The sequence below is a fragment of the Lasiodiplodia theobromae genome, assembly GCF_012971845.1.
Source record: "Lasiodiplodia theobromae strain AM2As chromosome Unknown scaffold_25, whole genome shotgun sequence".
Lineage (NCBI taxonomy): Eukaryota > Fungi > Ascomycota > Dothideomycetes > Botryosphaeriales > Botryosphaeriaceae > Lasiodiplodia > Lasiodiplodia theobromae.
In genome coordinates this window covers 400610-424644 of record NW_023336458.1, presented here as the reverse complement: position 1 = coordinate 424644, position 24035 = coordinate 400610, and the positions used below count along the sequence as shown (strand labels likewise).

Genomic DNA, 24035 nt, shown 5'->3' with positions numbered 1-24035 from the left:
AATCGTTGGTACAGTTGGTGGGTAAGTGAACGGTACAATCCTAGCTCTGATTTTTGGAGGGGGTTGCCTCTGCCGTGTATGAAGAAGGAAGTGATCATGTCCTCAGGTGCCGAAGCTGCTCGCGCATGCTGGAGCAATGATTTCATAGCCATCGATTTTCCTGTGCCGGGACTTCCGCGAATCCAGAGAAGGCCACATAAGTTTTGTAGCCAGGTTTTGTAGGCAGGGTGATCCACGAGCCATTCGCAGGTGCCCTCGGTTGGCTGGATTTCTACTTCGCGTGTAGCCTGATCAGGAAAGGAAAGAGAGCGAAGGCATGCTTCAGTAACGTTAGACTATAAAATGATCCTAAATAGCTCATGGCTGGGCTCTACCTTTCTTTGTTCCTTCCAATTCTCGCCAAGATTGCGGCTCGAATCGAAGCATTCCCCCGAGTTCCCTCAGGACAATCCTATATGTCGCGTCCGCTTGATCCTCAAACTTGACAACGTCTCCATGGTTTGAGGGCACAGGATGGACACGATGCTTCTTTGTACCGTAGACCTGCCCTTGCGTGGCCGAATGACGATCGACTAAGAAGGCAAAAGGACCAGTCATGCTCCATTGCTTCGTAAATTCCTGTAGCTCAAGTCAGTCCAACATATGTTGGGTCACAGTAGGGACACTTACATCTTGCTTCGCAGTTTGAGACATTTTGGTCTCGTAGAAACTGACAATGTCGAAATTCACGAAGGGTAGAGTGAGCGTCTTCAGAAACATCTCCGACTGGTTCTGTAAGAATGCCGAGTCGACACTCAAAGACTCCAACAGTTGCCGATTTGGACCATCTCCCACCATCGGCTGCAAGGACTCGATCGCCATCCCTTGACTTGGAACTCCAAACAGCAAGATACCTGCAAGGTTACGCAGAAATTCTCGGTCCTCTTCATTTTTTTTGCTTCCTTTTCTCATCAAGTTCACAGCCTAACAGGCATCAGCCAAGCTAATAGAAGCGTCGTGGAAGTTTCATATACCTCTCTTAGTATGATACCACCCAAGCTGTGACCTACGAGGACCAAAGGCTTGTTTGTCGCACTCGAAATTGAGAACAGTGCCTCACGGCACTGTCTACCAAGATCAATAATGTTTTGGGATGACTTGCTATCAATAAGCTCGGTGTCTAAGCCATAGGTGAGTACCCTTGATACTGGAACATCTTGGCTGAGACCATCTCGGAGCCACATCCAGTTGCCTCCCCGAGTCTTGAACGATCCGAAAGGATGGCCATTGAGGCCGGAAACTGCAACAACACTGTACAAAAGTCAGGAAAGCTTATGCCAAGAACAATAATGGACATGCAACACACTCAATGGCCCACTTTTCTTCCGGGTCCGTAAGGACTGTGAGCCCGAAAAAGTGCTTATCGAAGACAATATCGCAGCCTTGGACACAAAACTTTTGCTTGGATTCCTTCGGGAGCCGAGAAAGGCTCTCAGGGATGGTATTGAACTCCAGAGTGGCCATCATTCCCCCCGGCACCACAGGGTGCTTAGCGATCGAGCGGACGTTGATTTGCTCATCAGAACATCCGAGCGCGCTCCCCACTAGCTCCTTAACCCGCTGCTCATTCGGCTTCGCCGGAAGACCGCTGATGCTGAGCCTGAAGGTTTTGTATGCATCCGTTGCCTTCACTTTGGTGGGAGGCTGCGGCTCTGGCGGCGGCGGTGTAATCTCGCTCGCTTGAGGAAGCGGCGCGCTTATCGCGCCCTCCTCTAAAGGTGGCATGTTTCATGTGGAATGTGTAAGGATGAAGAGATGAAAGCGAGATCGGACAGAGACTTGTACTCCGTAGCAGGGCGAGGAAAGGCTGAAATTGAAAGACCAAGACAACGACGTGGGGGCCTCGCTGCTGCCTGCTCGTTAATGTACTCTGCAAAGCCTTGACCGGTTCGGATTTTCCGCCAGCCACTCTGGGAATAGTGCATTACAGGGGTTCCGATAAGGGTAATTGCGATGGGGATGTCTCATTGCCCACGTATATATGTATATACTCGAGGCCGGGGATGCTTAAATTTTGACGGATATTGGGCGAAGGCCGTTGGGGTTACTTTTATAGTACCAGGGCGAAGTTGCCTATAGGGAGATGCCGCATCCAGCTGCGGGCTCGTGATTCTTTTTTAACTATCAGGGCTCTGTCTACTACCCGAATACGGCTGCACCTACTTCGAGTATCAGACCTCTTCGCAATGAATTTTTTTTCCTCTGGAATTTTTAACACAAGCGCCATACCCTTCAGCCTCTTCATTATCGTGCATCCACTTTTCATGGGAAAGACGCTTATGTGCCTCTGCTATTGGGGGCCGTTGAGCATTTCTGGTGGGGCTTTTTGCCAAAGATGGGGGCCGAAACGCTTGTCACCGGCCTTGTGTCCCCTCTCAAAGGAAAATTTAAATGTTGTCATTGGTAGACAACAACGATCGGACTTACTCAGATACCAACTCGGATCCGATAGTAGCTCGGAGAAAAAAGAATTGGGTAGATGCTTACAAGCCCGGCAGGTGCCTAAGTGTATGTCTCTTCAGGCAGTGTTGATAGTGCCTGCCGTTGGCCCATTTCGGTAGTTGAGATCGACGAATGCGACACCATATATTACACCCACGTTAAAACTCTATTCTTCCGGTGGGCCAATGTTGCGTTGTTCTCCACCAACCTTGTTCGAACGTGCGGGGTAAATATTGGCGAGACATGGGTCTTTATTCTAGTACAAGAGCGAGAAGTAGAAGCAAAGGACAAGAGCGTGCGATCACCATTCGCATTTAAAAATCGGCACCCAAGAGTAACCGACTACTCCACAACCAAAACCATGGACGCCGCCAAAAGCGCAGAGGCCCGCGCGCACCTCAAAGAGCACGGCTGGGTGCGCATCCCCTCCGTCCTTTCCCCCACCGAAGCATCGGACGTCCTCGCACGCCTCTGGAAAGCCAAAGAATCCGCCGAAACACGCGGCGACGACACGTTCCTCCCCTGGCTCGACCCGAACGCCAGCAACGTGCGCATCTTCTACCTGCTCGAGCTGGACGCCATCTTCCGCGACCTGATCGCGCATCCCACCGCCGTCGACATGGTGCAGTCGGTGCTCGGCGACAACTTCCTCATCTCGAACTTCACGGCCAATATCGCGCGGCCGGGGTCGCAGAGCATGGCGCTGCACTCGGATATGAGTATCGTGTTTCCCGACCCGTGGAAGGAGGTGTGGGCCATCAATGCTATTTGGTGCCTGACGGATGTTTACGCTGAGAACGGTGCGACGCGGTATATCCCTGGCTCGAACAAGTGGGTTACTCGGGGTGATGTGCCGCCGAATGCACCTGAGCTGCTCACGCCGTTTGAGGCGAAGGCGGGGGATGTTATTTTCATGGATGGCCGTGTGTGGCATACCAGCGGCGCGAATGTGACAATGGACCAGGACCGCGCGCTGTTGTTTGGGTACTATACCGCGCCGTTCATGAGGCAGCAGGTTAATTGGACGGCGAAGCTGCCGAAGGAGATGCAGGAGAAATTGAGTCCGGAGTTGAGGGAGTGGTTGGGATTGAATCCGAATGCGAATATCGGCGCTACCGGAGACCTGAGGTTTATGTCAGTGCAGTATCCGGAGTATGCGGAGAAGGAGAAGGCTGCTGTTGCTTAGGTGGCATTCATTTTGATATTTCAGCACTGATTTACAACCGCAATGAATATGAATTTTTCAAGTGATAGAAGCAAACTACTTGAAAGACAGCCCCGACCTTACATATCAATCAAAATTGCATCACGTCGGACCTGGAATAAGGAACCAACAGTATCAGCCTACCGTTTATCTGAGCCCTTAGAGTGAAATAATGGCTTGTGATATGGACTCAGACGTACAGGATCTCGGAAAGATTGCATTACATCAGAACACTGCACGGCAATTCTAACATCCATAAGACCACTACTTAATTAGAAAAACATCCCACTGAATGGCTATAAAGCTTTGCGGGAAATTTGGCATAGGGATAAAGCCGGAGCAACGCTGATGTTCCATCAATGGTTGTATGGAAGTATTATGCTGACTGTAGGAATTCCAACATTGCTGATAAGGATATTGAGCATTACGATCATTTCGAGGACCTTTCTCTATCTACTATAGATCTTAATCAACGGTCTACAAATCAACATCCACGCCCTCACAACCCCTTAATCCCCTCTGGAATCGCCGCCTCATCCGCCTCCAACACACTCATCGTCTCAACCGTCCACTTCTGAAACGCCTCCTTCGTCTCCAAATACGGCTTCCTGGGCGCAAACGCCTTCGCATCCTCCAACCCGATCTTCCTTCCAACAAACCACCACGCGCCAAACTTGGTCGCAGCCAAGCTCTTCTTGCACGCCCACTCGGCATTCGCCACCACCTGCTGCAGGCGCGCCGCCTCCTCTTTCTTCCCCGCCTGCCACAGGTCGAAGATGCGCGCCGTTGCGCGCGGGAAGACGTTCGCGAGGCCGGTCACGCAGCCCACGCCGCCGGCCTCCAGCGTCGGCACCAGGTAGTCCGAGGACCCGCCGTAGACGCCGAATTGCGCGGGAGAGAATTTGCTGGCCAGCCGCACGACTTTGCCGACGTTGCCGCAGGTGAGCTTGACGCCGACGATGTTGGGGTGCGCGGCCAGGGCGGAGAGCTGGTCCGAGTCGAGGTCAACGCCGGATGTTACGCCGGGGAACTGTTTTGCGTGTTAGCATCAACTCCGTTTGTATCGTCTCAGCACAATTCCAAGCTCCGGCTAGCTAGAAAATTGTGCTTTCTCTCTCTTTCTCTGTCTCTCTCTCTCTCTTTTTTTTTTATTGCAACAGAGGGAGCCCAAGTTAAAGACGTGGAAGAAAGCGGCAAGCAACTTACATTATAACACACCACCGGCAACGGACTCCGATCCGCAACATCGCGATAGTACCCCAACAGCGCCTCCTCAGTCACGGACTTCGCCCAATAGCTCGGCGGCAGCAGCAGCGCAAAACTCGCCCCCGCATCGGCCGCGTCCTGCGCCAGCTGCACCGTCTCCTTGGTGCCCTGCGCCGAAATGCCGGCCACGAGCGGGTAGTTTGGCACGCCCAAGTCCGTCACGGCGCGCCGCGCTGTGACGAGGATCTGCTTGCGTTCCTCGCGGTCCAGCAGTGCCAGCTCGCCGTTCGTGCCGAGGTACACGAGGCCGTGCTGGCCGCCGCGGACGAGGTATTGGCAGTGTTTGTACTGTGGATGTTTAGTTTTTTGCGGGTGGAAGCTGAGGGGTGAGGTGCGGCGTACCATGGCGTCCAGGTCAATTTCTTGGAGAGGCGTGTTTTTGTAGAGGGTTATGACGGGGCAGTAGACGCCGGCGGGCAGCGGCCGCGCCTTGGCGGCGATGGTTGAAGTGGGCATGGTTGGAGAACAGAGGGTTGGTGTTGAATAGTACTCAGACGCGGACGGGGTCTGGAATCAGTGGCGGAAAATGCGTGGGGGAGCTTGGCTGAATGCCATTTTGTATGCTGAGAGCAGTGCTCTCGGCAATTGAGCTTGTTTGCCGCATATCAGCGGCCGAGCATACCGACGAGCAGCAGGGTTCAGTTGCAGAGCTACCTGGATCGGGGTGTTGTTCGTGGTCAGTAGGACCGCTGACCCGAACCCCGCATTGCATTGTCCAATGATGGTGAACTCGGATTTAAATCCGACGTGGGGCTTTTCCGTACTAAGTGAGCGCTTAGAGATTACCCGGCGTACCACTCGAGCATGTTCCCAAGTGCTTCGCAGATGGGCGGGAATAGAAAAACATTCAAGGTATGAGCTGTCATTGATGGTCTACTCTATGAAATCTCATTACTGAAGATCTATTGCGATGCCGCCTCAAACGCGCGAGTGTTGACCGGCGTCAGAGGCTTTCCAGCAAACTCCCCATCCGGACCAACAACAGTGACAATGTTCTTCATGGCCAGCAACTCAAAGTTGACTCTGGTATCCAACGCCCCTCCGCCAATATGCGTGGTCAAAGTGACGTTCTCCATCTCAAGGAGCTCCTTGGGGATATTCGGCTCGTTGTAGAAAACATCCAAACCAGCCGCAGAAAGATGGCCCTTCTTCAACGCATCAATCAACGCCTTCTCCTCAATAATGGGCCCTCTCGCAGTATTGATCAGCCTCGCACCCTTCTTCATCAAGAAGATGTTGTCCGCATTGATCAAGTCCCGAGTATGCGGATTCAGCGGCGTATGCAGCGAAACACAGTCCGAGATCTTCAACAGCTCTTCCAACGACGCATGATACGTCGCCCCCAACCTCTCCTCCTCCTCCGCGCTCGCACGAACAACATCATAGTAATGCACCTCCATGCCCAGCCCCGCGCGCGCCTTCACGGCCAGCTTCTTGCTGATGTTGCCCAGCCCGACGATGCCGAGCGTGTGCCCGCGCGGGTTGGCCGAGATGTCGGCGATCAGGCCGTGCGTGTAGGTGAAGCGGTCCGGGTCGCCCGACCGCGCGGCCAGCTGCGCGCGCGTGAAGTTGCGGAACACGGACAGGATCATGTAGAGCGCGGTGTCGGACACGGCTTCGTCAGACGCGCCCGCCCCGTTCGCGTACCAGATCTTGCGCGCGCCGAAGACGTCGACGTCGGCCCAGTTGAAGCCGGCGCCGGCCGAGGCGTAGATGCGGACGGAGGGTGGGAGGAGGGAGATGAGTTCTTCGTCCCATTGACCCATTTCGCCGCCCGTTTGGAAGTGCGGGCGGAAGATGGCGGAGAAGTCGCCGTATCTGTGGTATGGTTAGCAGCTGGAATGAGAAAGTCTTTGTAGCTTAGACGTACTTTTTCTCCTTCAAGGCCTTCTTGAATGACTCTCTGTCCAAGTCCTCATTGCGGACGACATTGAACCTTGGTAGGAACTCCTTCTCGTAGTATTCGGTGCTGTACTTGACAGCATTGCCCAGGTGCAGAACGGTGGGTTTCGACATTTTTGCTCGTGAAGAGAATAAAATTGAAAAATTGAAATGATGCTCGAGTTGCAAAACACCCCGCAATTATGGTCGGCCAGATGTACAGTGATTCCGACATCAACTGCGGGGCAAACGCCGACGCGTAGCCGAATGCTCCACTATTCCTACACTTTTCCCCTCTATTGCACAATCATCCTGCCGATCTCGCTCCCCGCAATGCAACTTATCCGACGGCGAGGTAAGCTGCTATACAGAAAATCCGTCTGTCTTCAGCAGCTCAAATTATGGGAAAGATCATCAGATTTAGATATTGAATCCCCCCACTTTCTAAGCTGGCATAAGCACTTCTCATCCACTCTAAGCCATGCATGTACTTTTTCTGATACAAAGGTATTAGATTACATTATCATAGCCACCAGCGACTAGTCTGAAATCAGTACTGTGGCGCTCTTTTCTTTATTTCGACAGAAGGATATTTGTATGGCAGAGTGACTAGGTTGGGCGAGGCAGGTCTTTCTCTGCCACAGTTCCGTATCGGGTTAATCCATGTGGTACAGAGAGACCCCACGTTCACGGCTGTAGGCACAGCCACGCAATTCCCCCTTACCTACTGAAAATCACCATTCGATTGGGTAGAATGGCCCTCTTATCTGGCTCCAACCGCGGATACCATAAGTCCAAGACCCTTTAAACATCGAAGATCCAGCACTGCTTTGTACGGCAACCTCGGACCGGGATAGGGACGAATTGGAATGCGTTCTGCATTCCAACGTCTCCACGTTTCTCTAGTCATGCAATCTGGAATGTTCGACGTGACGCATCGAAACGGTGTCAGCTTCTTCAATGTTCTACCGTCAGAGCCAAGATTGCTTAACGATCGCGGATGTCTGCATGCGGAAAGAGTTCATACTACCGTTTCTCGCTAACCGATGCGCTATGCTTCTTTGCGCCGAATTCTTCAGCCCTATCACGTCAAATTCCTCGAGGGATGGCAGGCTAGACCTGAAACGGCGTTAAGAGTGGTCTGTCCGGCTCCCGAGCACGCTGACGAGTATTGGACCAGTCGATCTTTGAGACCTGGCTTTGGATGCAAGGGAGAGTTTAACTAGGGAAAAGACTCAACACGGAAATTGCCACGGCTGCGGAAATCCAGAGCACGCCATCGCTCTCAAAAGAAAACCCTCGGTTCTCGCACGCACGTACGTATAGACTGCTGCAATACTCGTCCTCACAATGGACGTTCTCTTACTATGGACCAGAAACGAGATTCCGCAGGGACAACCGAGAACCGGGCCAGCACAAGGCTCTTCGCCAAGCCGTGCTCATGAGGTCATTGGCACATCGGTGTCTGTCTTCGCCGTATGCGTGCTCGTTGTTGGCTTACGCCTCTTCACACGTCTGCATCTCCTTCGAAGTTTTTCTTTGGATGACATTTTGATAATCATAGCAACGGTTCGTGGAAACAGTTCACACTCAATCTTGATTCTGACACTTTCAAAGCTATGTGCAGCAGCTCTAACCGGGCTACTTATACACGCCACCGGTAAGCTCGAGCCATACCCGAAGACTTGCACATCTGACATGTGGCAGAGATCGGATTGGGGAAGCATGTTTATGACCTCGAGATGTCCGAGTTGTCAAGCACAACACTGGTTGGTGTGCTCTCTCTTGAATATGATGCAGGAAACCGCTAATGGAGCCAAGCACTTATGGATCGCTTATATTCTACTCAACTTCACGCTCGGAATCACCAAGATCTCGATAGTCCTCTCGTACCTGCGGCTCTTCGCCTCTCAGAGGTGGACGAGAATAGCGTGCATTGCATTTTTGTGCGTCCTGATAGCCAACACGATAATTTCGGTGGCGTGCTGCATCTTGACCTGTCACCCGATAGGGCTATTCTGGCATCTCGAACTGGTCACTTCGCCCCAAGTGCTCACTGACAACTGCGTCAATTTTAAGGCTATGTGGTACACTCAAGGCTACATCTATGTTCTCTTCGACATTATCCTCATCATACTTCCGATACCGGTGGTAAAGTGCCTTCGGATTTCTCGGCGGGAGAAGGTGGCGCTGGCGAGCATCTTTGCTCTTGGAGGATTGTAAGTGCAGTAAACCTCCTCGCTGACAACTGAGATACTAATTCAAATGCAGTGGCTGTATATGCTCCTTCCTCCGTCTGCGCTCCCTCGGCCACGCGTTTGGTTCCAAGGACCCCGGATGGGACAACGTCGACTCGGCCCGCTGGACAGTCATCGAAGTGGCAGTCGGCATCATCTGTGCCTCGCTGCCTCAATGCAAGGCGATCCTCACGCGGCTGTTCCCGCGCTTCCTCAACCCCAACCGTCCGAGGAGCAAAGGCGTGACGATGGCGGTTTCCGAGTTCGAGAAAGGGCACGGCTGGCACTCACAACTGGAGCGGGGGATAAGGATGGACGCGACGCAGAGAAACCAGATGAGCCGGAAGGGAGGGCTCGTGCAATCGATGGTGGAGAAGGGCGGCGGGGTGGACTGGCCGCAGAAACTCATACCAGGCGGCGCGGCGACGGGCGCTTCAGCCATCCTGGTCACGACGACCATGACGCAGCGGCGGGAGTCGCGCTGCTCGAGTCTGGAGATCACGCACGACGCGCCGCGGAACAACAGCATCACCCCGAGCGAAGTGTCGCTGCCGCTCTTCCTCACCGACGACACTCCCCGAGCGCGAACCATGAACTCCACGTAGATAAAAACTCCGCAGTACATAAATAATTCGACGAACGCCATGACCCAAACCCAACTCTCAGAGCTTATAGTGCGGCCGCGGCACGTTATCGTAATACGGCACCACAACCACCCTCTCATCCTCCACCATACTCACCATCGCCTCCGTCCCGGGATGCGTCGGCTTCGCACTAACCCTCAAATCCAAGCACGCCGCCCCCACCCCGCCCTTCAACAACGCCCTTACCTTCGCCGGCACGTCCTCCAACCTCTCGCACTTCTCCCCCGCGCACCCCAGCCCCCTCGCCACAGCCGCGTAGTCCACCGCCGCACTCAACCCGCTGATCGGCCTCGCCGGCGTCTTCCCTCCGTACACGAGATCCTGTCCGTTCCGACTCATGCCCCAGCACGCGTTATTCACAACCACCGTCAGCACGCGCAATCCGTGCCGCGCGAACGAGTCCAGCTCCATGAAGTGGAACCCGGCCGCGCCGTCGCCTGTGATCAGGATGACGAGCGGCTTGCTGCTCTTCTCCCCCTCCGTCTCCCCCTCAGCAGCCACAGCGCTCCCCAACGCGTACCCGAACCCATTCCCCAGGAACCCCAGATACCCGGTCGACGACATCAGCGCCGCAGGCCTGCACCCCTCGCCCCCCGCCGCCGCCGCGGCAGCAGCAGCACCGGCGACCGAGCCCGCCCACAGCGCTGCCTCCCCGCCGTCCAGCACGACGATCGGCCGCGAGTCGCGCGGCAGCGCCGCGAAGAAGGCCGTCAGCGCGTGGTGCGGGTGCGGCATGCCCGTTTCCTGGACGACCTTGGGGGCCGCGTCGAAGGGGCTAGGCGCGGTGCGGAGGGCGAGGAGGGACTGAAGCCATGCGTCATCCCCCTTCTTCCCCCCAGAGGCGGAGGACGTCGACGAGAGGGCAGCAGCCAGCGCCCCCAGCGCCTCTGCCGCATCCGACACCATCCCCACCGCAACGGGAAACGTCCTTCCTATCTCCCCGCCATCCGTGTCGATCTGGATGATGCGGCACCCCGCGTCTTTCGCGGGCACGATGCCGCCGCTCTGCCCGCCCAGATACATCCCCGTCCGCGCGCCCAGCAGCACGACGCAGTCCGGCGCCGCCTTTCCGGCCTGCTGCACCGCGGCCAGACTGCTCGCCGCGCCTGCGTACGTCGGCACAGCGTACAGCGCGTCCAGCCGCGCGAACTTGCCGCTCGTCACGATCGCCACGCCCGGCGCCGCCGCCGCGAAGCTGCGCAGGGCCGACGCGGCGGTGGGAGAGGTCGCGGCGCCCGTGCCGAGGATGAGGACGGGCCTGGCGGCAGCGCGGATGAGGCTGGCTGCTTCGGCGATGGCGCCGCGGGATGGACCGGGCAGGTGGGCGGGTGGGTTGGTGATGGAGCCCCAGGAGATGAGCGGCGTGTGGATGGGGGAGAAGAGGACGTCGATTGGGATGTCGAGGAGGACGGGCCCCGGTGCTCCTGCCGTCGAGACGTGCACGGCGTGGGCGGCCAGGCGGGGCAGGTCTTCGGCGGAGGTGACGCGATGGGCGAATTTGGTGAGGGGCCGCGCGGCGACGATCTGGTCGATTTGGCCCTGCAGCGAGTTGTTTTCTTGGTCGCGCAGCGGCACCGACGAGGTGATGCAGAGGATGGGACTGCGGTCGGCGAAGGCGGTGGCGAGGCCCGGGAGGCCGTTGGAGAAGCTGGGAATTATTGCTTAGTGGATTGGCTTTTTGATGTAGGGTTGGAGTGAGAGAGGCTTACCCGCTGTTCGCGGTGATGAAGCATACGCCTGTCTTGCCTGTCATTTTTGCGTAGCTCTCCGCGGCCTGTACGGCCACCGTCTCGTGCCGCGTGTCGACGAGACGGATGCCAATGGTCTCGCAGCCCACGAGGAAGGCATCGAGATGGCCGCCGTGCAGTCCAAATGCCACTTCGGTGCCAAGCTGCTTCAGTGATTGGGCGAGGAGATCTCCTCCAGTCAGCTCCCTACTTTTCGGGAAGGTCAATGGAAACGCCATTTTTTTTTGTACGAGGACGGTATGGACTGTCAATGCTGCAAAATTGGTTTGAAAACACCCAAAGCACAACAGTTCCGCAACACAGAGTCGTATAAATAGAGAAACATCATGACGTCGTAAGCAGCCGCGGGGTTCGGCTAACCCCCCCTGGCATTCCCCTCTCAGCCAAGACAGTCCACCACCACCCACCAATAACCTTTCCCCACGCCCGTACAACGCCAACATGCAGCCAGCGGATCCGCAACGCATCCGCCTTCCGTGATCATCACCTCCTCCCAGCGCATGTAGCCCCGTCACAATTTTCTGACACCCCCCGCACCCACCTCCAACCCCTCCACCTCGGCTGCTGCCTTCTCCCTCTTCCCCTTCATCTCCACAATCTTCTCCATCGTCTCGCTCAAGCTCGGCCCCCGCCCCGCACACATCACCTTCGTCGCCGCTAGCAGCCCCTCGTCCAGTTCTCTATACACGACGCCCTCCCCATCCGCCCCGTCTCCACTCGCGTCGACCAGCGCCTGCGAGAAGGCTAGCGCCTGGTTGTAGCGCTCATCCGCCATGAGTGCTAACGCGGACCGTGCGGGCCCGGCAGGCGTCATGCAGATGGCACCGCTGGCGCGGAGGAGGGCGCCCGGCGCCAGACCCGTGTCGGTCCAGTGCGGGGCGATGGCGTTGACGCGGATGGCGGGCGGCGAGGGCTGTTTGCTCAGGGTGGGCACGATGGAGCGCATGAGGCCGAGGACGCCGTGTTTGGCGGTTGCTGGGTGGGTGGGATGGTTAGTTGTGGTGGGGGGAGGGGAGGGGATGGGGGGACGTACTGTAGTCGACGGCGGCGAAGCGTTGGAAGCCTGTTGGCGAGGATTGGAGTTAGTGGGGTGGTAGATGGGAGGAGGAGGGGGGAGAGGTGGACGGACTGGATGCCGATGCGGTCAGCACGATGCTGCCGCCGGGCGGCTGCTGCTTGCGCATGTAGTGCAGGGCCAGGGCGGTGGTGTTGAGCACGCTCTTGAGGTTGACTTCGATGACGGTGTAGTCGGGTTCTTGGAGCTTGCCGTTGTCGTCGAGCTTGTCTTCGAGCAGTGTGGTGCGGGGAGGGATACCTAGGGTTGGATGGGTTAATGGGGGGCTTTGAGTGCGGAGCGTGCGTAGACGTATACCGGCGTTGGCGAAGACGTGGTCGATTCGGCCGTGCTGCAAGAATGCTTTCTCGAAGATGTCGGATAGCGCCGTCCAGGATGTCACGTTGAGCGGGACGTAAGTGAAGCTTGCGTGCTCCGTGATATTCGCTGGAGGTGGGTTCAGGTCTCCCATGACGACTTTTGCTCCATATTCGAGGGCCATGGACACGGCCGCTAGTCCAATGCCCGAGGAGCCACCTGCGACGTAAACTGTTAATTGATTTTGATATGTTGGGAAAGCGAGGGCACTTGCCGGTAATGAGGATGACTTTGTCCTTCAAGGCATGGAGATCCTGGTCTCGGAATTTGATTTCGGCCATGGTTGATTGCGATTACGGCAAAGTAGAAGTTTTGAAAGTTTGGAAATTTGATGCAGCCTGCAGGAGACGTTCCTCATATATAAGTGGTGCAGGCAGCAGCCGAAGTTGACCGAGATGCCTCATAGACAGTTTCCCCGCATCTGAAAATCCTCGGGAAAAGGACAGGACTGCAGCTCCCTTGGCGCATCCTCACGACATCCTGCGCTGCCTATGTATCTCAGCATGGCGTCGAAAGCTTACTTCTTTGCGAAACAAGCGCGGCTGAAAGCGGAAATGCTTATGCGAGGCTCCTCAAGATGCGATTGGATAATGTTGCATTGGGCTGGGAACACGCCTACGTAGGCATAAGTTTATTTTGCTGCTAGACATGACAGCCCGCCACTATTGCACTCTATGCTTAAATGTTTATTCAGCACCTTTCCACTCCGTTATCGCTCGACAGGTACGTACGCGTATTCGCATCTTGAAATAAGCTTTACACAAGTTTGCTAAGGAGATTAAGACGACGCTAGGCATTCAACCGAAAAGTCACGAAAATACACCGACAAGCGTTCAATGTAGCATCGAAACATCAAGTGTTGGTTTGCGAAAGAAAAGGGAGAAAGCGGGTGAAACCAAGCAAGCGGGGAGCAGCAGCGGGCCGCCCGCAGCCGACGTCCCCCGGGCTCTCTCCAGTCCAATACGTCATCCATCCTCTCCACACTTCTAAATATTCCGCGGCATATTTAGAGGTCCACCTCCGGTGGATGCTGTTGTAGTGTATCTTTAGCGTCACACGAGGATCACACCTTCTTGTTCCCTTCGTATTCCCAGTCCTCTCTCCGGCGGCTATAGACATGGGGATGGCGCACGAAACGGCATGATCGGCAGCGGTATGCCCCTCGAATTGCAGATCGACTCGTACCCGAGCCGGTCGGGGACGGGAAACTTCCTGAAACTCGATCCGTCCCCGCTTTTGTCGAACAGGAGAAACACCAAACCACCAATCCGGCCGCGGCCAGAACCCGCGCTCCGGCGGGCGACGGGGGTGCTGCAAAACACGCTTTGAAACATCATGCCAGGCACACACACAAGGCGAGCAAGATGCGCAGATGCAAGGCCGCCCATCATGTCTGTTCTGGCTATATAAATGCCACATTGTCTCTCTCCGCTCAATTCGATCAAGCAACCCAGGCCTGCAGAACTCTGCGTCCACAACCACCATGAAATCCGCCATCCTCCACGCCCTCATCATCGCCGGCGCCTCGGCCGCTGCGGTGCAGAAGCACAAGCCCAACACCACACCCAAACGCCAATCCGGCACGACGCTCATCCCCAACACGTGTTTTGATGATTACTCGAGCCTGGAGGAGTACTTCAACTACTTGTACCCGTGGGGCAGCGACCACAACGGGTCGGCGCGCATGCAGGGCGACAGCGACGACCACGAGTACATCGCCATCGACCCGGCGGGCCAGCTGACCATCACGGCGAAACCCGTCTCCGGCCAGCCCGACACCAGCGGCGGCCTCGCCATCAACTACCTGTCCGGCGCCGTGCACGCCAAGCAGCATTTTGTTGTTGAGGCGGGTGGTGGGCTCGACTTCTCGGCGTCTTTCCTGGCGACGACGGATCGTGGCACCTGGCCCGCGTTCTGGTTGACGGCGACGGAGGGCTGGCCGCCGGAGATTGATATGGCTGAGTGGAAGGGTGAGTGAACAAGCTATTTGTAGTAGTTGTTGTTATTGACACAGGTGCAGGCTCGGGCGACATCTCGTTCAACACGTTCAACACCAGCTCCGAGGTCACGGCCAAGGACGTCGAGTACCCCTCCCCGACCGAGTTCCACGACATCAAGGCCGAGCTGCGCGACGAGAACGGCAGCGACGTGTCCATCAACTTTTACATGGACGGCCAGCTCATCACCACCCAGGTCGGCAAGGGCTACGTCGGCGCCGGTTTCTGGCTGTAAGTGATACTTTGCCTGATATCCATTTCTTCTCACTGACGTCGACAGCATCATCAACTTGCAGATGGAGGGCTCTTCGGGCTCCCCGGGACCGACGACCGGTAAGTTGTCCAGTTGTGCTTAGTTGACTGGTGCTAACGAGATGCAGACACGGTGTACGCAGTGAAGAACCTTGAGGTTATCAGCTACAACCCGTAGAAGGAATTATGATGGAATGATTGTATATATTTGATAGCTTCTGGTACCTACTTGGAATCCACGATATTCTGGGACATACTCACTTGACCTACCCGGCGATTGCGATGTCGTGATGAAACACATGTAGTTTCCCATGAATTGATGAAAAGTGCGGATCCATGACGAGAGTCAAATGAAATCATTTTGTGGTTCACGATGATGTCACTCGGCGCGCATTCAGCTGACTTCGCGATAGATTGTGTCACACAAATGGACCCCAGTCGGTTGCTCGGCTGTACCACAATGCAGCAAGCACGTCAAACTCATCCAACCTCGACGCCCTCCCCTCGAGCACGCGGCTGGAAGCGCCGTATCGCCAAAGTCCGTACTCGTCCGAACGCCTGCACAAAGCCACTGCTGACGTCGTCAAGGCCTGCGACTCGTGTCGTCAGAAGCGAACAAAATGCAGTGGAACGCGTCCCACCTGCTCGCAATGTACTCAGATCGGAGCTGGCTGCCACTACTCAGACGCCATCGAGAGACCGACGCGTCATCGGGTTGAGAAGTGTGTGAAGAGTTCCAGGACACGTAGCAGCTGGGTTAACGCGCCTGTCAGAGCGAGTCATTCCCAGCACCTCGAGGCACGCATCCACGAGCTGGAAGCAACTCTCCGCCAGTACCAATCGCCCCAGCATGCCTCAGCGGCTGAAACCTCAGGGAATGTATCCCAGCAAGAGCCCGATAATGACAGTCAACGGCCGTCAGCAGCATCGGAAGTCAGCGGAGGCCGCGGAACAATCGTTCTCGAAAACACAGGCGAGATGAGATACTTCGGTGTGCAGCCTACGGGCAGGAAACACGAGAGACGGCGGCGCTGACAGGTCAAGAGGCCCCTCCTCGAGCATCTCAATCCTATCACCGGACGGCCTGCAGTGGCTGGAATCCCGCACCTCCGACGCCTCGCTGCGTCACCGGCTCGAGCAGCCGCTGCGCGGAGGCGGCAGCTGGGCGAAATGGACCCATCCGCTACTACAATCACTCTGGCCAGCCAACACGTCGACGGCCCTCCCACCCTGGGACGAAGCATTAGCGCTGGTCACCGAATTCTTCGACAACTACAACACCGTCGTCCCCATCTTCCACCCGCCCACCTTCATGGCCCTGCTCGGCCGCCAGTACCAGCCCGGCGGCTCCACCACCAGCAACGCAACAACCCACGACGACCCCGCCTGGACCGCCGCCCTCAACGCCGTCCTAGCCCTCTCCCAACGCCGGCGCGCCGAGCAACAACCGCAGCCGCAAAACCGCGCCCACGCCCTCGCCGACCGCGCCTGGGCCTACGCCAAGAACGCGCTGGAAGTCCTCCTCGCCCTCCTCATGCGCAGCACGAGCCTGCTCTCCGTGCAAGCCCTCCTCGCCCTCGCCAGCTTCTTCCGCGGCACGCCGAACCCGCAGCCCTTCTTCTTCCTCACCGCCGCCGCCGTGCGCCTCTCGCACTCCGCCGGCCTGCACCGCGACCACCTCGCACCACTCACCCCCGCCGACCGCGAGCAGCGCCTGCGCGTCTTCTGGATCGCGCTGGTCCTGGATGCCGGCGCGTCATTCCGCACGGGGCGGCCGTGCACGCATAGTGTTGATGATATTGGCGTGCCGCTGCCATCCGCCGCGCCGAATGACAACCTCGGTATCGTCGTCGACCGCCGCGGCGCCGCCGTGCTGAGCTACCTGCGCGCGCAGGCAAGGTTCGCTGTGCTTGAGGGTAGGGTGTACGGCCGCATCTTTGCGGCGTGCGCGGCGGCGGCGAAGGACACGGAGGTGCTGGACGAAGACGTGCGGGAGCTGGGGCGGGAGTTGGAGGAGTGGAGTTGCATGGTGCCGGGGGGGACGACGGTGGAGTGTAGCGATGGGAGGAGGAGGAGGCTGGAGGAGGAGTGGGGGGGCCAGTGGTTGCATGTGGCTGGTCTGCTGCTCGCGTATCACAGTTGTGTTATTACGGTGCATAGTGCGACGTGGCAGCGGCACTTCAGTTCGCTGCGGAGCAGGCGGTGCGGCGGTGCGAGGGACGCTGCTGCGTCTTCGGCCAGCAGCAGCTTTCCTGGCGCCGAGGTGTGTCTGAGCGCTGCGCATGAGATTGTGAGGTTGCTCGCTCACGTTCCGAGGGAATGCACGAGCTTTATCTGGTATGTAGGGACTCTCCATCCTCCATTTCATTGTAAGGAGAGAGCTAACACTGCCTAGGGAGCAGGTCCACCGCCCCGTCCAGGCGATGATGCTGTTCTTCGTCTGCATCCTGCAGCAACCCGACGATGCGGACGCTGAGACGCATCTCCAGGCTATCCATGACGCTGTCGCCTTCATGTCCAGGGCCATGACGAACCAAGAGGACTCGTTTGTCCAGCCCATGGTGACTGTCGGTCACGAGCTTATCCGCATCGCGCGCGCTGCCATCCAGAAGGGCAGGGTCAGACCGGAAGCTGATCAACCAGATGGAAGCAGCGGCATGAGGGTTGGTGGTGCTCAGCCACCGGATGGCGTCCAATTTTCTGCTGTCCCTGGGCTTGGGACTGGAATGCATCAAAGCGTTCTTCCGTCTACACCCAGCCGCATGGGCGGCGTGGGCCAAGGAGCGGGAGGTCCGACCTCTACCCCGGCGGAACAGTCGATGTCCGGTTTGGCCTTTCCGGACCCTTGGAGCGTGGACTCGGGGTTTGCTGGGATCGATCAGCTCTCCGACATACCTCTTCCGTTTACGTGGAACTGGCAGGATTTGTCGACTAGTCTGTTAGAAGACTTCAACTTGTTTTAGCACGGTCATGTCAAAAAAGAATTTTATTGTGCCGTTCATGATTCACAGGCCTGGTAGATTCTCGCTTGCTAACTCTGCTTTAAATGTCCCCGTTCTCGCCTTAGGAACCTCCATCCAAAAAGGTCCCCGCACTACACACACCCCCTACCACTCCGGCTTCGACCTCCCCCTCGACCCCGACGGCACCTTATAGCCCAACTTCGACTTCTCAAACTTGAACGCGGGCGCCAATATCTCAATCTCCTCATCGATGCCCCACTCGCTCCCACTCATCTTCCAGAACCACTCGGGGTGCTGGAACAGGTCCGGGCGGGCCTTCTTGATGGCGGCGTGGCTCTTCCACAGCAGCGTCTGCATCTCGTCGTAGTGCCGCACGTGGAAGCCTTCGTTGCGGGCGCGCAGGGCGGCGCTTTGCGCTTCGTCGTACTGGCCCAGCCGGTAGTACCAGATGTTGTACTGCGTCAGGCTGACGTCGATGTCGAAGGTGACGGCGCGCTTGCTGCGCTCGAGCAGTGCGTGCAGGATGGCGGCGGCGCCGATGAGGCCGGTTTGGTAGTCAGAGTTTGCTAGGAGGGAGATCAATCAGTCAGCAGAGATATTGATGATAGAGGGGGGGGGAAGGGCAACTCACGCAGCAGCGGCACGACCGGCTCATCCAACCCCAAAAACTTGCCCTGCAACCACGAAATGCCCACCAAACAATCGCTGATCTGCTGCCACCCGGACCGATGCGCCAGCGGGCCCTTAAACCCATAGCAATTCTCCCTCGCGTACACCAACCGCGGATTGATCTCGCGCAGCCCTGCGCTCGTGAACCCCAGCCTCTCCAACACACCGGGGCGGTACCCGTCGACCAGGACGTCCGCGCCGCGGACCAGCTCGGCAAACGCCTTCTTGCCTTCCTCCGTCTTCAGATCGACGTGCGCGTCGCGCTTCCCCGTGCTCAGGTCCATCCACAGGATCGACAGGTCGGGCAGGTTCCTGTTCGTCACCTTGACGACGTCGGCGCCCAGCACCGCCAGCACCTTCGATATGACCGGCGCCGCGATGACGCGCGAGAAGTCGATGATGCGGATGCCGGCCAGCGGCTTGAATCCATCCTCCGCGCCGACCTCCGGCCACGGGCTGGGCGCGGGCGTGGGCACCTCCCGCCTACTCCACAGCGGCTCCTTCCCCATGACCTGCCCCTGCTCCGACGCGAAGAACTCGTCCGGCGTCAGGCACGTCACGCCGGCCTGGCGGAAGTCGTCGTTGGCGCGGCGCTCCAGCTCGGCCGCGTCCCACTTGGCGACAACGTCGGCGTAGATGGCGATGGCCTCGTCGCGCGTGACGTCCTGCTCGGGGACGCCGACCATGGTCATCGTCGGCGTCGCGTTCATCGAGCCGTGCAGGTGGTACCAGCGGCCGTCGCGCGTGCGGTAGACGTTGGTGGCTTCTTGGTGGATGGGCTTGGAGGTGTTGTGGAGGTCGCCGGCGGCGAATTGGGCGGTTAGCGTGGGGTGGGTGAGGAAGGATTGTTTGTCGTGGGGCCCGCCGGAGATGGTGGGGAGGAGGACGGATTCGAGGAAGAGGGTGGAGAGGTCGCTGGTGGTGGTGTTAGTTGTGGTGTTTTTTTTGTGTTGCGAGACGTCGTCGTTTGTGGTCCATCTTGCAGATGCTCCAAACGGCCGTTATCCAGGGGTTATGCTTTTTCCATCCCTTCTCTTGTCCTTTTTTCTTCATTCGATTCTCCAGAGCAACCGAGGAAAAAAATAGGGAAAAAAAAAACATAAGAGAATGGGCTTCCTTACGTATTAACCTCAACATCCTGATACCCGATTCCATACCGTTCCGCCGCCACCGCGCTGGCCGCCGCGGCCACGAGCGCCGTCAACGCCGCCGCCGACTCGGTCATCTTGCACGGCGTCGGTATGAATGGCTTGGGGTCGTCGCCAACGATGCGCACCTTGCGCGCCGCATCCGTGAACGACTGAGGCAACGCCAGCTGTGCGTCGTTCAGCAGACGCTCGTGCAGGATGCGCGTGGCTTCGGCCTGGACGGAGTAGTTATCTTCTGCCGTCATTGTTGCTCCTTTCGTTTTTAAATATTTTTTTTAAAAGAAGGAAGGTCAGGGGGAAATGAACTGCATCTAACGTGAGTTCCGGCGATGGGCCACGCGTTTTTATACATTTTATCCCCGCAGTCGTACTCTATTCTGACGCACGGATAATAGCTCATGATGGGTGACCAGTTCTCTCACCGACGGGCCGAACGTCGAATGACCGCTGCCCCGCCGTCGGTCGGCCGAGGCGCGGGCCTAGTTCTGGATACGTCGGGCGTCAGGCCCCTCCTGACTACTGATGGAGTGGTTTCTGGCGGTTCCGGAGTTTCGACATGCAGATCACTGCCGTTTGGCTGCGGTGGAGAACCTCGGGCGGAGTTTTGGATCAAAAAGCCTCGCAAAACTCCGGTGCCGGGGTTTCGACGCCAAATTGCAACAGCGAGCCAATCAGAGCCGTGAATGCATGTATAGTGCGATGGTACGTACTGTGTACATTTACCTTACCCCTCATCGTCGTCCGTGCCCCTCACGTTGGCTGTATCCGGCTTTGCCGCTAAGGAGGGGAAAAGTCGGAGATGGTGGACTGGTGATGGTGGTCACAGGGCGACGCAAGTGATGGGCGGTGTCTTTGCCCGCATCGACGATAGCCATGACTCGGGATTTTCGTCATTATTGGGCGCTTTTTTGCAAGGGGCCAGCTTGCTATATAGCGTCCGCGTCCTCAGTCGCGAACGTACAACATTCGGTCGATGCGAGATTGTAGAGCTCTCAAGTTCTTCAATCGGAGGCAATTTGGCTGATCTCGCTCCTCCTTTTCTGCACTACACACTTCATAATCTTCAAGAAACAATTCGGCTCTCAGCCAGTCCTCAGTCATGGCGTCTTCATGGCGTGAAGGCGAATTCGGCAAGCGGCCAGTCCGCATCGCCAATTGCTCAGGATACTGCGGTAGGAGCTCCCAAACGCCTTTCCAATATCAGTCCACAGTTCCCAGCTAACTCTCTCAATAGGAGATCCGTCAATCGAGATGTACAAACAAGCCACCCTCGGCCAAGTGGACTTCATCACGGGAGACTACTTAGCTGGTCAGTATATCCCGCGCAAACACAACCACCACCACAAATGCCCCCCAGCAAACCATCACCAACTCCATCCCTCTCACCAAAACGCCGTTTCCATTTCAAACAAAAAAAAAATAAAACCTACACTAACTACTACCCCAGAAATCAACCTCGCAGCCAACGCCACAGCCTACGCATCCGGCCAACACCCCGGCTACGAACCCTCGGCCCTCAACGGCCTGGCCGCCGCCCTCGACGCCCTCGCCACCAACCGCATCAAAGTCGCCATCAACGGCGGCGCCCTCAACCCGCGCGGCCTCGCTCAGCGCGTCGCCGCCCTCGCCCGCGAAAAGGGCCTCGACCACGTCCTCCGCGTCGCCTACGTCGACGGCGACGACCTGCGCGAGCAGATCGGCCGCAGCACCATGCCGCGGACGAAGGAGGAGGCGGTGGGGTGGTTGCCGCATTTGGACGCTGCTTCTGCGGGGGAGGGTGGTAAGGAGGAGGCGTTTGCGTTCTTGCGGGGAGGGGACGGGGAGGGGGTGGCAGAGGGGGAGAACGCAGGAGGAGGCGGCCAGCCCATCGTCTCGGCCAACGCCTACCTCGGCGCGCGCGGCATCGCGACCGCGCTACGCAACGGCGCCGACATCGTCATCGCGGGGCGCGTCGCCGACGCCAGTCCCGTCGTCGCGGCGGCGTGGTACTGGTGGGGGTGGGATGATGGCGCGTATGACGCGCTGGCTGGCGCGCTCGTCGCGGGGCATCTGATTGAGTGCTCGGCGTATGTGAGTGGCGGGAACTTTGCGGGGTTTAATGAGGCGGAGAGGTATGGCGGGGTGGACACGTTTTTGGAGCCCGGGTTCCCGATTGCGGAGGTGGATAAGGATGGCGCGTGTGTGGTGACGAAGCATGAGGGGACGGGGGGTGTGGTGGATGTGGAGACGGTGAGGTGTCAGTTGTTGTATGAGTTGCAGGGGAATGTGTATTTGCATAGTGATGTGAAGGCTGTGTTGGATGGGGTGGAGGTTGAGGAGGTGGGGAAGGATCGGTGGGTGTTCTTTGTTTTCTTGTCTTTTGGTTCTGATGCTGACGGGTCTTTGCAGTGTTCGTGTGAGCGGGATCAAGGGGTTGCCTCCGCCGCCGACTACGAAGTTGGCCGTCTTCTACAAGGGCGGATACGAGTGCCAGATTCTCGTCAATGCCACAGGGTACGGCTGGCGGGAGAAGTGCGAGTTGTTTGAGAAGCAGGTCCGGAAGCAGATGGGAGAGGATCTGATACGGAACCTCGACATCCTGGAATTCCAGCGGTAAGCAATCATCATTTCCCACCGACCATCCAGGTACTGATGGAAATACAACAGCATCGGCGTCCCAGCCGAAAATCCCTGGGACCAAAACAGCAGCACCATGTACATCCGCATCGTAGCCCAATCCCGTTCCGAAGCCGCTCTCAAAAAGCTAGCACCAGCAGTCAACAGCATCTCCCTCAGACACTTCCACGGTAAACCCCCAATGCCCTCCCTCTCAGCCTCCAAATCTGCACCACCCCACACACAACTAACCTTCCCCAGGCTACCACTGCTCCCTCGACTGGCGCACCGCGTCCCCCAAACCCTACCTCGCCTTCTACCCAGCCCTCTGGCCGCAATCCCGCCTCGCCGAAACCGCCCACTTCGTCTCCCCCACCACCGGCGAAACCACCTCCTCCCACCCCGCCGGCCACCCGCCCACCTACGCACCCCTCGGTCCCCGGGACACCTATGACACTTCCTCCCCCGTTTCCCTCACCACCACCGCCACCCAGCGCATCCGCCTCGGCGACATCGCGCTCGCGCGCTCCGGCGACAAGGGCGGCAACCTGAACGTCGGCATCTTCGTGCGCAGCTCGCCCGACAACACACAGCAGGAACAGAAGCAGTGGGACTGGCTGCGGAGCTACCTGTCGCGAAAGCGTATGTGGGAGCTGCTGGGCGGGGATGCGGCGAAGGGGGTGTACAGGATCGAGCGGGTCGAGTTTGCGCGGATCAAGGCGGTGCATTTTGTTGTGTATGGGTTGCTGGGCAGGGGCGTGAGTAGCGCGACGAGGTTGGATGCGTTTGGGAAGGGGTTCGCGGATTATTTTAGGGATAAGGTGGTTGAGGTGCCGGTGGAGGTGCTTGGGATGGGTGTGGGGGTGGGGGAGAAGGCGAGGATGTAGAGGTGGTACTAATCTGGCTTCAGTACGTAGGTCCTGGAAAATTGCCAGCTAATTGCTTCTCGGTTCGGTCAGAGCTGGTTCTATGACAGCCTTTTTGAGATCGCTTTGAGCCATCCTTCTTAGCACACTTAAAGTGTGTCTATAGACATGGTCATAAGGCCCGTCAAACTTGACCAAGTTCGAATGATCACGGTTGATGGGATGGGCTTGGCCTGCGCCGTAAGTGGCTGATCGCACGCTCACAAGTTTCGCTGGTGGTCCGCGCATCGACCACACTTCCTTGGTGCTGCCGTCCATTTCTTTCTGTGTCTACAAAATTAATGTATTGCGTAACAACCATATAAGATATAGTCAAGAACTCACCCTGGTGGCCGTTGGTGACTCCACTGTTTCATGGAACGACCTTATCGAAGCACTTCCGTGCACAAGCGATCCCTCAAACTCCGTACCAAGCCTTGACAATTCAGTAGAGCCGACTTTCAGGCTATTGAGTAAAACGGTATTTGGGTTGTCTCCCACAAGGGGGATTAGGGAGCTTATGTCCATTCCAAGGTGAGGTGTGCCGAAGAATAAGATGCCCTGGACTGAGCGCAGGAACTCAATATCAAGGGGCGTGGAATATTGATTCATA

General features: G+C 57.4%; 10 protein-coding genes across 10 annotated transcripts; 5 read left to right on the top strand and 5 right to left on the bottom strand.

Annotated features, from left to right (window-relative positions):
• Nucleotides 1-2842: 2842 nt before the first annotated feature.
• LTHEOB_8126 (Phytanoyl- dioxygenase) lies at nucleotides 2843-3667 on the top strand (the record flags this gene model as incomplete). The annotated part of the gene is made up of 1 exon (XM_035517569.1): nucleotides 2843-3667. One exon carries the CDS (start codon nucleotides 2843-2845, stop codon nucleotides 3665-3667), a length of 825 nt encoding a protein of 274 aa, XP_035370673.1.
• Nucleotides 3668-4184: 517 nt separating this feature from the next.
• On the bottom strand, nucleotides 4185-5407 carry LTHEOB_8125 (Dihydrodipicolinate synthetase; the record flags this gene model as incomplete). The annotated part of the gene is made up of 3 exons (XM_035517568.1): nucleotides 4185-4715; nucleotides 4892-5239; nucleotides 5294-5407. 3 exons carry the CDS (start codon nucleotides 5405-5407, stop codon nucleotides 4185-4187), a joined length of 993 nt encoding a protein of 330 aa, XP_035370672.1.
• Nucleotides 5408-5853: 446 nt separating this feature from the next.
• LTHEOB_8124 (D-mandelate dehydrogenase) lies at nucleotides 5854-6967 on the bottom strand (the record flags this gene model as incomplete). Its single annotated transcript, XM_035517567.1, has 2 exons — nucleotides 5854-6769; nucleotides 6822-6967. 2 exons carry the CDS (start codon nucleotides 6965-6967, stop codon nucleotides 5854-5856), a joined length of 1062 nt encoding a protein of 353 aa, XP_035370671.1.
• A 1215-nt stretch (nucleotides 6968-8182) lies between these two features.
• On the top strand, nucleotides 8183-9674 carry LTHEOB_8123 (Integral membrane protein; the record flags this gene model as incomplete). Its single annotated transcript, XM_035517566.1, has 5 exons — nucleotides 8183-8308; nucleotides 8450-8492; nucleotides 8540-8601; nucleotides 8654-9051; nucleotides 9104-9674. 5 exons carry the CDS (start codon nucleotides 8183-8185, stop codon nucleotides 9672-9674), a joined length of 1200 nt encoding a protein of 399 aa, XP_035370670.1.
• Nucleotides 9675-9731: 57 nt separating this feature from the next.
• On the bottom strand, nucleotides 9732-11679 carry LTHEOB_8122 (TPP-binding enzyme conserved site; the record flags this gene model as incomplete). Its single annotated transcript, XM_035517565.1, has 2 exons — nucleotides 9732-11361; nucleotides 11423-11679. 2 exons carry the CDS (start codon nucleotides 11677-11679, stop codon nucleotides 9732-9734), a joined length of 1887 nt encoding a protein of 628 aa, XP_035370669.1.
• Nucleotides 11680-11972: 293 nt separating this feature from the next.
• On the bottom strand, nucleotides 11973-13017 carry LTHEOB_8121 (Short-chain dehydrogenase/reductase SDR; the record flags this gene model as incomplete). The annotated part of the gene is made up of 4 exons (XM_035517564.1): nucleotides 11973-12436; nucleotides 12495-12524; nucleotides 12591-12776; nucleotides 12834-13017. 4 exons carry the CDS (start codon nucleotides 13015-13017, stop codon nucleotides 11973-11975), a joined length of 864 nt encoding a protein of 287 aa, XP_035370668.1.
• A 1359-nt stretch (nucleotides 13018-14376) lies between these two features.
• Nucleotides 14377-15320, top strand: LTHEOB_8120 (Glycoside hydrolase family 16; the record flags this gene model as incomplete). The annotated part of the gene is made up of 4 exons (XM_035517563.1): nucleotides 14377-14863; nucleotides 14914-15121; nucleotides 15171-15223; nucleotides 15271-15320. The coding sequence occupies 4 exons, from the start codon at nucleotides 14377-14379 to the stop codon at nucleotides 15318-15320; spliced, it is 798 nt and encodes a 265-aa protein (XP_035370667.1).
• Nucleotides 15321-15992: 672 nt separating this feature from the next.
• On the top strand, nucleotides 15993-18105 carry LTHEOB_8119 (Fungal specific transcription factor; the record flags this gene model as incomplete). The annotated part of the gene is made up of 3 exons (XM_035517561.1): nucleotides 15993-16099; nucleotides 16187-17479; nucleotides 17538-18105. The coding sequence occupies 3 exons, from the start codon at nucleotides 15993-15995 to the stop codon at nucleotides 18103-18105; spliced, it is 1968 nt and encodes a 655-aa protein (XP_035370666.1).
• Nucleotides 18106-18249: 144 nt separating this feature from the next.
• Nucleotides 18250-20167, bottom strand: LTHEOB_8118 (CaiB/BaiF family enzyme; the record flags this gene model as incomplete). The annotated part of the gene is made up of 3 exons (XM_035517560.1): nucleotides 18250-18671; nucleotides 18737-19689; nucleotides 19896-20167. 3 exons carry the CDS (start codon nucleotides 20165-20167, stop codon nucleotides 18250-18252), a joined length of 1647 nt encoding a protein of 548 aa, XP_035370665.1.
• Nucleotides 20168-21021: 854 nt separating this feature from the next.
• LTHEOB_8117 (Short-chain dehydrogenase/reductase SDR) lies at nucleotides 21022-23404 on the top strand (the record flags this gene model as incomplete). Its single annotated transcript, XM_035517559.1, has 6 exons — nucleotides 21022-21094; nucleotides 21157-21231; nucleotides 21370-22255; nucleotides 22311-22514; nucleotides 22569-22708; nucleotides 22779-23404. The coding sequence occupies 6 exons, from the start codon at nucleotides 21022-21024 to the stop codon at nucleotides 23402-23404; spliced, it is 2004 nt and encodes a 667-aa protein (XP_035370664.1).
• Nucleotides 23405-24035: the final 631 nt, after the last annotated feature.